This window comes from Pleurodeles waltl, chromosome 6 (assembly GCF_031143425.1).
Source record: "Pleurodeles waltl isolate 20211129_DDA chromosome 6, aPleWal1.hap1.20221129, whole genome shotgun sequence".
NCBI lineage: Eukaryota > Metazoa > Chordata > Amphibia > Caudata > Salamandridae > Pleurodeles > Pleurodeles waltl.
In genome coordinates this window covers 1,545,231,904-1,545,244,114 of record NC_090445.1, presented here as the reverse complement: position 1 = coordinate 1,545,244,114, position 12,211 = coordinate 1,545,231,904, and the positions used below count along the sequence as shown (strand labels likewise).

At 43.8% G+C, this 12,211-nt stretch overlaps 1 protein-coding gene across 15 annotated transcripts in view; it reads right to left on the bottom strand.

Annotated features, from left to right (window-relative positions):
- KIF1B (kinesin family member 1B) overlaps nucleotides 1-12,211 on the bottom strand; it is a 1,289,105-nt gene that overhangs the window by 804,067 nt on the left and 472,827 nt on the right. Inside the window, exon 21 of one of the 15 annotated variants that reach the window (XM_069241196.1) lies at nucleotides 5,824-11,599. The exons of the other annotated variants lie outside the window; for them this stretch is intronic. Within the exon in view, the coding sequence (XP_069097297.1) occupies nucleotides 10,103-11,599 (1,497 nt within the window). The 3' untranslated portion in view covers nucleotides 5,824-10,102. Of the gene's footprint in view, nucleotides 1-5,823; nucleotides 11,600-12,211 lie in introns of those variants that run through there. 15 annotated transcript variants of the gene reach the window in all.

The window sequence follows — 12,211 nt, the reverse complement described above, 5'->3', positions numbered from 1 at the left end:
AGTGTTACAAGTTGTTTTTCTTCGAAGAAGTGTTTTCGAGTCACGGGACCGAGTGACTCCACCTTCTGTGCTCATTGCGCATGGGCGTCGACTCCATCTTCGATTGTTTTCCCCGCAGAGGGTGAGGTAGGAGTTGTACTATAGTAATAGTGCCCGCGCAATGAAAAATGTAAGTATGTACCTATTAAAGGATTAAGTAATATATATACAAATGTACAAAATTGAAGGTAACTTCTGAACTGCTACAGGCTTCCGGGGAGGTGGGTGGGTCCATGTGAATCTCAGCGACTGATGCCACGAACAGATGTACACTGGGTAAGTGACATTTTCAGTTCGATGGCATCTGTCGCTGTAGATACACATGGTATGCATAGACTAGTAAGCAGTTAGTTCCCCATAAGCGGTGGTTTAGCCTGTAGGAGTAGAAGTTGTCTGAAATAGAGTTCTTAATACAGCTTGACCTACTGTAGCTTGTTGTGCGGATAGCACATCTATACAGTAGTGTTTGGTGAATGTGTGAGGCGTAGACCAAGTGGCTGCCTTACAAATTTCTTGCATTGGGATGTTTCCTAAAAAGGCCATTGAAGCACCTTTTTTCCTTGTTGAATGTGCCCTGGGAGTAATGGGCAGTTGTCTTTTTGCTTTAAGGTAGCAGATTTGGATGCATTTAACTATCCATCTGGCTATACCTTGTTTTGATATTGGGTTACCTGCATGAGGTTTTTGGAATGCAATAAATAGCTGTTTAGTTTTTCTGATGTTCTTCGTTCTGTCAATGTAGTACATTAATGCTCTTTTGACATCTAATGTATGTAGTGCTCTTTCAGCCACAGAATCTGGCTGTGGGAAGAATACTGGTAGTTCTACCGTTTGATTTAGATGGAATGGAGAAATAACTTTTGGTAAAAATTTTGGATTAGGTCGTAGGACGACCTTATTTTTATGTATTTGTATAAAAGGTTCTTGTGTTGTGAACGCTTGAATTTCACTTACTCTTCTTAGAGATGTAATGGCGATGAGAAAGGCAACTTTCCAGGTGAGGAATTGTATTCCGCAAGAGTGCATGGGTTCGAAAGGTGGGCCCATGAGTCTTGTTAGAACCACGTTTAGGTTCCATGAAGGAACAGGTGGTGTTCTTGGTGGTATAATTCTTTTAAGCCCTTCTATGAATGCTTTGATAACTGGTATCCTATACAAGGAAGTTGAATATGTAGTTTGCAGGTATGCAGATATTGCTGCAAGGTGTATTTTAATAGAAGAGAAGGCTAGCTTTGCTTTTTGTAAATGGAGCAAGTAATTTACTATATGTTTTGGAGTTGCCTCTAGTGGTTGTATCTGATTATGATGGCAGTACCAAACAAATCTTTTCCACTTACTTGCGTAGCAGTGTCTAGTGGATGGCCTTCTGGCCTGCTTTATGACTTCCATACACTCTTGGCTAAGTTGTAAGTGTCCGAATTCTAGGATTTCAGGAGCCAGATTGCTAGATTCAGCGATGCTGGGTCCGGGTGTCTGATCTGTTGGTTGTGTTGCGTTAACAGATCTGGTTTGTTGGGCAGTTTGATGTGTGGTACTACAGACAGATCTAGCAGTGTTGTGTACCAGGGTTGTCTTGCCCACGTTGGTGCTATTAAAATGAGTTTGAGTTTGTTTTGACTCAATTTGTTTACTAGGTAAGGAAGGAGAGGGAGAGGAGGAAAAGCGTAAGCAAATATTCCTGACCAGTTCATCCATAGGGCATTGCCTTGGGATTGCTTGTGTGGGTATCTGGACGCGAAGTTTTGGCATTTTGCGTTCTGTTTTGTTGCAAATAAGTCTATTTGTGGTGTTCCCCAGAGTGTGAAGTAGGTGTTCAGAATTTGTGGGTGGATTTCCCATTCGTGGACTTGCTGGTGATCTCGAGAGAGATTGTCTGCCAGCTGATTCTGGATCCCCGGAATAAACTGTGCTATTAGACCAATTTGATGGTGGATTGCCCACTTCCATATTTTTTGAGCTAACAAACTTAACTGCGTTGAATGTGTTCCTCCTTGTTTGTTTAGATAATACATCGTTGTCATGTTGTCTGTTTTGACAAGGATGTATTTGTGGGTTATGATTGGTTGGAAAGCTTTTAGTGCTTGAAAAACTGCTAATAATTCTAGATGATTTATATGCAGTTTTGTCTGATGTATGTTCCATTGTCCTCTTATGTTGTGTTGATTGAGATGTGCTCCCCACCCTGTCATGGAAGCATCTGTTGTTATTACGTACTGTGGCACTGGGTCTTGGAAAGGCCGCCCTCTGTTTAAATTTATACTGTTCCACCATAGAAGCGATAGGTAAGTTTGGCGGTCTAGCAACACCAGATCTAGAAGGTGACCCTGTGCTTGAGACCACTGTGAGGCTAGGCACTGTTGTAAGGGCCTCATGTGCAGTCTTGCGTTTGGGACAATGGCTATGCATGAGGACATCATGCCTAGGAGCTGTAGTATTGTTCTTGCTTGTATTGTTTGGTTTGGAGACATGTGTTGAATGACCCTGTTGAAATTGTGGATCCTTTGTGGAGTTGGCGTTGCTACTCCTTTTGTCGTGTCTATTATGGCTCCTAGATATTGCTGTACTTTGCTTGGCAGAATGTTTGATTTTGCAAAGTTGACGGTGAACCCTAGATTGTAGAGGGTTTGTATGACTTGATTTGTGTGGTTTGAGCATTGTGTGAGCGAACTGGTTTTGATTAGCCAGTCGTCTAGATACGGGAACACATGTATTTGCTGCCTTCTGATGTGTGCAGCGACTACTGCTAGGCATTTTGTGAATACTCTTGGAGCGGTTGTTAAACCAAAAGGCAATACTTTGAATTGGTAATGTATTCCTTTGAATACAAACCTTAGATATTTCCTGTGTGATTGATGTATTGGTATATGGAAATATGCGTCCTTGAGGTCTAGGGTTGTCATGTAGTCGTGTTTTCTGAGCAATGGTAACACTTCTTGTAGTGTGACCATGTGAAAGTGGTCTGATTTGATGAATGTGTTTACTACCCTGAGGTCTAGAATTGGTCTCAGTGTTTCGTCCTTTTTTGGTATCAAGAAGTACAGTGAATAAACTCCTGTGTTTATTTGTGTGCTTGGTACTAATTCTATTGCATTTTTTTGCAGTAGTGCTTGAACTTCTATCTCTAGAAGCTGTGAATGGTATTTTGATAAATTTTGTGATTTTGGTGGTATGTCTGGAGGAAATTGCATGAATTCTATGCAATAACCATGTTGGATAATTGCTAGGACCCATCCATGTGTCTGTAGTTATTTTGTCCCATGCTTCGTAATATTGATGTATCCTCCCCCCCACTGGTGTTGTGTGGGAGGGGTGAGTGACGTGTGAGTCACTGCTTGTTGGTAGTGGTTTTGGGGCTTTGAAATCTTCCTCTATTTCTAGGAAATTGCCCCCCTCTATACTGGCCCCGAAAACCTCCCCTGTACTGTCCCTGGTAGGTGGGCGGTGCGGACTGTGAGGTGCTAGCTTGTGTGGCCTGACCCCGAAACCCTCCTCTAAAAGGTGTTTTGCGGAAGGTGTTATAAGATCCTCTGCTCTGCGGGGAGTAGAGTGCGCCCATGGCCTTGGCAGTGTCAGTGTCCTTCTTGAGCTTTTCTATGGCTGTGTCGACCTCCGGACCGAACAGAAGTTTCTCGTTTACTGGCATGTTAAGCACTGCCTGCTGAATTTCTGGCTTGAATCCAGACGTTCTGAGCCATGCGTGCCTACGGATGGTAACCGACGTATTAATGGTTCTTGCAGCCGTGTCTGCTGCATCCATGGAGGAGCGTATTTGATTGTTGGAAATGTTTTGACCCTCCTCAACAACCTGTTTTGCTCTTTTTTGCAGATCTTTTGGGAGATGTTCAATGAGATGCTGCATCTCATCCCAGTGGGCTCTGTCGTATCGCGCTAGCAGCGCTTGTGAATTTGCGATGCGCCACTGGTTTGCTGCTTGGACAGCAACCCTCTTCCCGGCTGCATCGAACTTCCTACTTTCTTTATCTGGGGGAGGTGCATCCCCAGAAGTGTGTGAGTTTGCCCGTTTTCTGGCAGCCCCTACCACCACAGAGTCTGGTGGCAGCTGAGAGGTGATGAATACAGGGTCCGTAGGAGGCGCCTTATACTTTTTGTCCACCCTAGGCGTCACTGCCCTACTTTTAACTGGCTCCTTGAAAATGTCCTTTGCATGGCGTAGCATGCCTGGGAGCATCGGCAGGCTTTGGTAGGAGCTGTGGGTTGAGGAGAGGGTGTTAAATAAAAAATCATCCTCTACTTGTTCTGAGTGTAGTTCCACATTATGGAATAATGCTGCTCTAGCCACCACTTGTGAGTAGGCTGTGCTGTCTTCCGGTGGTGATGGCCTAGTTGGGTATGTGTCTGGGCTGTTATCAGACACTGGTGCGTCATACAAGTCCCACGCATCCTGATCTTGGTCATCGTGGCTCATGGCGGTGTGAGCTGGCGAATGTGACGGGGTGTAAGTTGGCGAAGCCGGAGTTACAGGTGGAGGCGAGGGAGGAGGTGTTACCTTTTGTGCTGTTTGTTGCTGAGGAGTAAACTGAAGCGTTCTCTTTCGTTTGACAGGTGGAAGGGTACTGATCTTCCCAGTCCCCTGCTGAATAAAGATACGCTTTTGCGTGTGATCCACGTCAGTGGATTGCAGTTCTTGTTCAAATCTATGTTTCTTCATTTGAGAAGACATAGAATGCTCTTCAGTGTAGGAGCCAGAAACAGGGTCTGATGTCGCTTTTTTCGGCTCCGAAAACCCAGTCGATTGTTTTTTCGGCTCCGAGGTAACCTTCCTCTTTTTCTGTGCCGAAAATTCTTGGCCTCTATGGTCTTCGGCGCCACTGTCTCGGCGTCGATCCGTGTCGACCCCGAACTCTCGGTGTCGATGCTTTTGTTTAGCACTCTCTCGGTCCCGAGGAGGCTGCGTGCCGGTGTCTCGACCGAAGTCGGACGATCTCGACACTGAATGGGCCTTTTTCGGTGCCGATTGTTGGTCACCGAGAATTTGGGTGGAGCCATGGCCGGTTGGCAGTGGCGTCCCCTGGGCCTTCTTTCCTTTTTTAAGGTTTGATCTCGACGTCTTACTCACAGTTCTTGTAGAGTGTAGCTCGTCGGAGTCTGAGTCCTGGATGGAAAAGGATTCCTCCTGTTCCTCTTCTGTCTCGAACTGTGGACGCTCTTTTGGCGTGGACGCCATCTGGAGTCTTCTCGCTCGACGGTCGCGCAGAGTTTTTCGGGACCGGAACGCCCGACAGGCCTCACAGGATTCTTCGCTGTGCTCGGGTGACAGGCACAGATTACAGACCGAGTGTAGGTCCGTATAAGGATATTTGTTGTGGCATTCGGGGCAGAATCGAAACGGGGTCCGATCCATCGGCGTTGTCCTCCACGCGGTCGGGCCGACTAGGCCCCGACGGGGTGCCGAAATCTACCCCGAAGGGCACCGAGGCGCTTCGATGTTCAACGCGTCGTCGTATGTGTCTATCTCTAACCGGATCGCAACGATACCGTCGAAAATCTTCCGTCTTCAGCTATCTTTCCGTTCCGAAACTCGGAGCGACAGGAACACGTCCGAACCCGATGGCGGAAAGAAAACAATCGAAGATGGAGTCGACGCCCATGCGCAATGAGCACAGAAGGTGGAGTCACTCGGTCCCGTGACTCGAAAACACTTCTTCGAAGAAAAACAACTTGTAACACTCCGACCCAACACCAGATGGCGAGCTCATGCATACCATGTGTATCTACAGCGACAGATGCCATCGAACCTGAAGATATCCACAAGACAGACACAAATACTTGCAACAGTAAGGCCACTTTATTTAGAAATCACTTAATTAAAACATACAACAATGGATTTGCACTCAAAACAAAATAAACAGACAAATCCCTTAACAATGATATGAATGAGAAAACAACCCACCTAATACTGCCTTTCTCCACAACAAAAAAAGAAAGTAAAGCTGTGTTTGAAACACTGTCCTTCAATTTTTCAATGTCTGAGCATTGGTGGCAGCCAGATAGCAGCACTAGTATTTTTATAGAGTGGTTTGAAAGTTATGGAGATAATATTTAAAATGTAACCTACAAAATAAAAGGACCTTAATGTTTGTAAAGCCCCGTCTGTCCCTGGACACAAGGTGTCTTGCAAATGCTGCATGAATGTGCCTTTAACTGAGGCACCATGAGCTGGGCTGAATACATGGTTCTGCTTATGAAACCTTTTGAAACCCTTTTCATGGACTGCAAGACGCCAGGGTGACTTCAGATCGAAGATGAGCAGTCTTCAGGACTCCTCATCTGTGGAGCTATCTCATGGATGATAATTCAACAAAATGTCAGGGTAGGGAAAGTGGCATCTCCCATTCTTCGACCCCAAGGTTATCATATGGTAGACTTTATCCCAACTGTAGCCCTACAACAGCTGACTATTGCTTCTAAGGTGGAATTCTAGAAGAGCAATAAGTGGATGTTACAGGAAGTAAACAAGTCTCTTTTTAGAGCACCAACTGTTGTACTGCTGTCTTCATGGCCCCTGAGCACAAGGGCATAATGGGCATAATGGGCAGAGCCAATCATATCAACTGATGTTCTTCAAGCACCTAAACATTACAAGCAGATGTATTAAGTACTACCACATCACATACAGTTCCTAATGTCCCCACTAAGACAGGATCACGCAAACTGGTGTTCATTAGTAGAAAATATCAAGCAGGGGACCACAAGCAGAGGCACAGGAATAAGTATTTGAGGCATCCATAACAAGGCAAGTAACTGGGACTAAAAATGGATGAGCAGCGACACTAAACAAATGTTGGCTATTCATACAAATTGTAGTGTGATATAATGCTGACCAGTCCTTCATCCAGCAGGATACATCATTAACACACTATTACAGAAGATAGCAAGACATGGTTGTTTTATTCAAAAAGGGTCCTACTATTTATAGTTCCTCAAGTACCCTTAAAGAGTGCCCATTAATTGGCGCACATCACTACATAAAAACATCTCAATAGTTATTCCATCTTTACCTAATCTCTTTCATATAGCTGTTTGTTTTATCGTTGTTAATAGTCTCCCCTTAAGATCCCTCCAATAATGGAGTCTACAGCATTCTTTGCCAATTGGCCACAATCAGAATACCTTTGTTGTTTTGTAATTTACACATCCTGCTTTGACTAGTAGAAACATCAGCATATGGCTGCTTTTTGTGATGCCATGTAAAGAGGAGTAGTTGTAGCAGAGTAATACACCACAGTATCCAATTCCACATCTCTAAGTTTATATAAATGAAACGAAAAATGTACTGCATGTTATTTTTCAGTGTTGTTGCCTTTATTTTTTTATAAAATAAATTAACAACTACACTCGCTTTGAAATATGCCCAAGCTATATTGGAGAATCACTCCTGCCAATTGTATTTCTGCACGCTCAATGTTATTTTACATAACATTAATGGATCTTACTTATCACACAAATAAATGTTTATATTCATCTATTCAGGTCAGAGTCTGCAGTTCCTACCCTTCCTTTAATTTCCATGCTTTCATCTACTGCAGGTTAGCGATCATGTCTGCTATTTTTTTTATTTTCCTTGATTCTGGGTGACATTTTGGCGAGAACAAGCTACTGTCTGAGGAATGAAAAAAATATGGATTTACATGAGATACAATAGTTAGGAACTAACACAACACTAAGTAGATTTTTTTCCATTCATGGATATCAAGTGAAACATTTCTTTCGGGTATGAGGACCCTGATTCCTCTGAACCATATGATGCCGTTGGTGCTAACGTCTGTTCTCTGTTCCAAATAGAAGAAAGGGCATCATGAAAGAAACTAAGAAGCAACTTAGAGCCAAGAGTTGCATGTTAAAAGGGATCAGAAAGGCCAGGGGGTGTGGAAGATTACACTTGGTAAGTGAAAGTGTATGTGCCATTGAGGTCAGGGAGAGGGGAGTCAAAAAAAGGATGTCTTGTTAGAGTGGAATAAAAGATGAGAGAAAAAGTCTAAGAAGTTCCCAACTGCTAAAGCTGAATGTGGTAAATCTAAGACCAGGCAGCACTTCACACCATTCCATCTATTGCTGCAAACACATATAGGAAGAAAAAAAGGAACATTCAAAGGCATATCCAGGTGAAATTCTATCAGTAAGTGCTGACTCGTGCACATCACAGCACTTCAGGCTATATAATTCAACAATTAAAGGTGAAAGCCTAGCTACAATAGAGTGTTTGGATGCCAAAAACAAACAAGGGCCCTGTTCAACACTAACTTCACACTCCCATTCAACATGGAGAGAAAATATGTGAGCAACCTGTATAAACGAAACAGTTACATGAGATTACGCCCCCCAGTGAAGTAACAGAAAGGAGATGCCATTGTAGCACAGGGCAAGATCTGCTCTTCCTGCATCAGAAGTATGGTATTATCCTGGCACAAACTTAGGAAATCACACTACACTTGATAGATAGTCCCACATAAGATTAAGTTAAGGTTGCTACCAAGTTGCTCCAGCAAGGTAGTTATAAACTGCTGTACAAGTTTCTACCACACAGCATTAGCAACAAAATTCTACAATATCATTAGACCACTTCCAATCTATGGTGCCTCAAAGGTAATCTTTTAGCATTATAAAGAAGAAACTTCTGTAATGATGAGGTGGGCTTTTGCTAACATAAAGTAGAGATTGTATTGGGTGCACCAGCAAAGTGAGTCATTATTACCATAAGTCAAACAATTGGATGTTATATGCCAGTTTGCTCAACTTGATCCTAAATGCTGATGTTTCACTATCAGAGCTCAACAAACATTATGGTATCTAGATGCAAAGGTCAATGGCTGTTAGTGTTTCTGTACACATCACAGCCACAAGAACACTAAAAAGAGGAACAGAACCAATATGGTATGTTTGAGAAGAGGGTTCCGGCAATCACAACATATCAGTAAAAAAGGATCCCCGTAGCTTAGGGGCAGAACTGTGCCACATACATACCACTTCTCTTTCTGTTTCACTTGCCTAATTTCTTTAAATTTGACTAGTTCTATGCATTTTCAGGCCACCACAGAGGAGATGAACAGGGAAGACCAGCAACCAGTTAACTATACCATTATGGGCCTGTGTTTTCTCACATTTTATGTAACACTGGTTAGTGTCCAAGGTACATTCTTCCTAATCTGCTTCACTAATAAAGACCTTAGAATGGGAGGACAACCAAAAGGAGCAAGCAAGGTATATCTGATAGTTCTACTAATCTTAGTATGCCTTAGTCTCTAACCGTTACACAAAGTAACCAATGTATAAATGATTCAACTTAGTGGTGTGGCTTTTTTAGGCAGCGGCTGTACTAAAACATAGGTTAGAAGGTGTAGGACACCCCACCAGATCTAGCATTTTCCCGCTAAACTCGCTGCACCTGGTACTTGGAACAATCAGTAGACCATACTAGGATATGGCCCTTTACAAATGGAGATGAGGGGGTTGTGCCAGTAATCCATTTGGAGTAGCCACTGCAGCAAGTTCGAGGGAGTTCCCTGATTAATATGTCCACTAGGAAATACAATTGTGCTTCACTGGGATACGTCTGTACACTGGAGGTAATGTCATAAAAATGATAAATCAGAGATAGTTGGATATCTCTATGTGAAGACTTTAAGGCTGTCTTCGTACATAAAATATTTTGCTCAGTTCAAAGAGATCAAACATTAGGTAAAAAGTGCAGAAGCTGAGCATTGTGACCTTGCCAACCAATGACCAAAGTCAAGACAGCCTTTCCCTGGAAGGAGAGGTATGCCTGCATTCTCCTACCAAAGTCATCCAAAAGGGTAGGACATGGGACTATAACAGAGATGTGGATAATTGGCACCCAATGAGCTTCAAGTGCCTGAGAAATATGAAAATATGATGGACGATAAAACATGATTGAGTGCAAAAACGCAGGAATCAGTACTAAAAGTTCCCACTGGTGAACTTAAAGCAAGACAAGGTGGACAGAACCATCCCAGCGAACTCAAAGTGCTGGAAGATGACGGACGGGTTTCTTCATAACTTCAAGCTTAAAGAGGATAGGAAGAGTTCAAACTGTGGTTTCTCTGCCAGATTTCAAATTAGGGGCAGAGTACTGGCGTCGCATCCGTGGCGGTGTCACAAACTGGTTGTAGTGGTTAGGCCGGTCTGTCTGCTTATAGTAGTAGGTGGAGGTGCCCTCAGAACTTCCACCCTGGTTATAACTACTGCAAGACTGGCGATGTTGACAAGTTTGGTTCCGTTGCTGACTGCATGGCTGTGGATCAGGGGTCTGGTACCCATCAGAGGACTGTAAGGATTCAGAGGAGCCTGATGACTGCTGACGCCGGAGGCCCCTCTGGCAGCCATTGTTTAACGAATTGCTTCTCCAGCGCTGAGGAGGGGGGTTCTCCTGTTGTCTGTACTGCTGCTGCTGTTTCCACTGCTGATTCCTCATCTGGCTGTATGGACTCCATACTTCATAGGTTTCTGAGGATCCTTTTTTTCCTCCGTGTTTTACATTCTCATCTATGTTTTCTTCCACTTCTTTTGGGATTTTAACTTCAATCACATCCTTGTCTGTGATGATGATGTGTGTTCCTGGACTCCAAGAGTTCCTGTGACTTGGGTTGCTCTTGAAGGGGAATCGAGGCTTGCGGTTCTCGGGAGGTATGAAGCGATGGGTTGTGGTCTGCCGACGAAGTTGCTTGGTGATCTCTTGCTGCTGGAGGCTCTTAAACTTCACCTGCTCCTGCCTCATCCACTGTAGACGTCCACGTCGAAATAGAGGGTCATCCTCCATGAGCTTGGTGACGCGGATCTCCTTTCCAGACTCCATGCTTCCACCAGTCTCCTGCTTGAGTTGTAGCTCATTGTTGCCAGAATTCACTGAATTCTCCATACTGAGGTCCTGGACTCTATGTCCAGAAACAGCAGATCGGACTTTCGGCTCATGAGAGCCAATCAGTGGAAGAACCTTTTCCATTTTGAGCATTTTGTTCCTTAGTGCGCGGATTTCCTCATCCTTCATATTATTCTGGTTCTTTACCTCTTGAAGAATGTCCTCTAGTTTATCCACATGAACCTTCAGGTCATCCACATCGGTTACACCCTTCCCAAGGGACATGACATCCTCAATACGCTCATCCCCAACTCCCACTGTATCCCAGACATCTCGAGACACTGCACGCCATGAATCACGCTCATTGGGATCCTTCTTCCCATACATAGCACAGAGTTCCTTCATTTTAACAATAGCCAATGCCTCTATCTCTTGTCGACTGTGACGGAAGTCGTTCAGAGCAACCTCATAGCAAATCTCCTTCACAGCTTGAATCTTGAGATCAGAGATGGTCACCCACTTTGAGTCTTTACTCAAGCGCCTGCGTTGAGGGATTTGGTACATCTTGGTGGGCTCTCGTTTCTTGCCACTGCTGGGGAGCCCACATTTCATGACGATGCTCTGAACTTTGCTTGGTGGCAGCTTCTCTCGCAAGGACGTGATAAGCCTCCAGCTCTCCTCACATGATCGCTTCTCAGAATCATCCCCGCTATCGGAGTCTGCATCCTTAGGAGAAGAAAAAAAATCAAAAAGTCCCCAACATAATCAAAATTAAAATTGCAAAGTTGTAAATTAAATTATGAAAAAAAAACAGCTAAAATAACTTAGCAGAACAAAGGTGGAGTGTTTACAAAAGAAAAAGCAAGCAAAATAATGATGTGCAGTCCCCACTCTGCTCACAAAATCAACACACGAACAAACAAGTCAACAGCCATATGAGCCACCAAAAGGCTTTGTCCTGTTCAGGTCACACTGGGTGCTCTCCGAGATAAAAATTTGTTTGTAAAACGAAGGTGAAAAAGACCAGTTGGTAAAAGGTGAAAGTAGAATCCTCAACAGGCTGCGGAACACATGCATAAGGGAGCAGGTGTTATAAAGACTCCTGGTGCTTTCGTCAGAGAAGCCACAAGACAGCAGAGCAGCAAAATCCTGGGTTGTTGTGTAGCCAGAAAAAGGATAAAGCAATTAGTACATGCATCGCACTTTTTGCATGCTTATGTTACACAAAGTAGTAACTAGACAGAAGTTGAAGCTGTTAAATGCTAATAACATAGAATATGTTAAGTGTTAAGAGATTATCAGTCCAAAAGTGCAAATCACGCATAGGATTATGAGAGA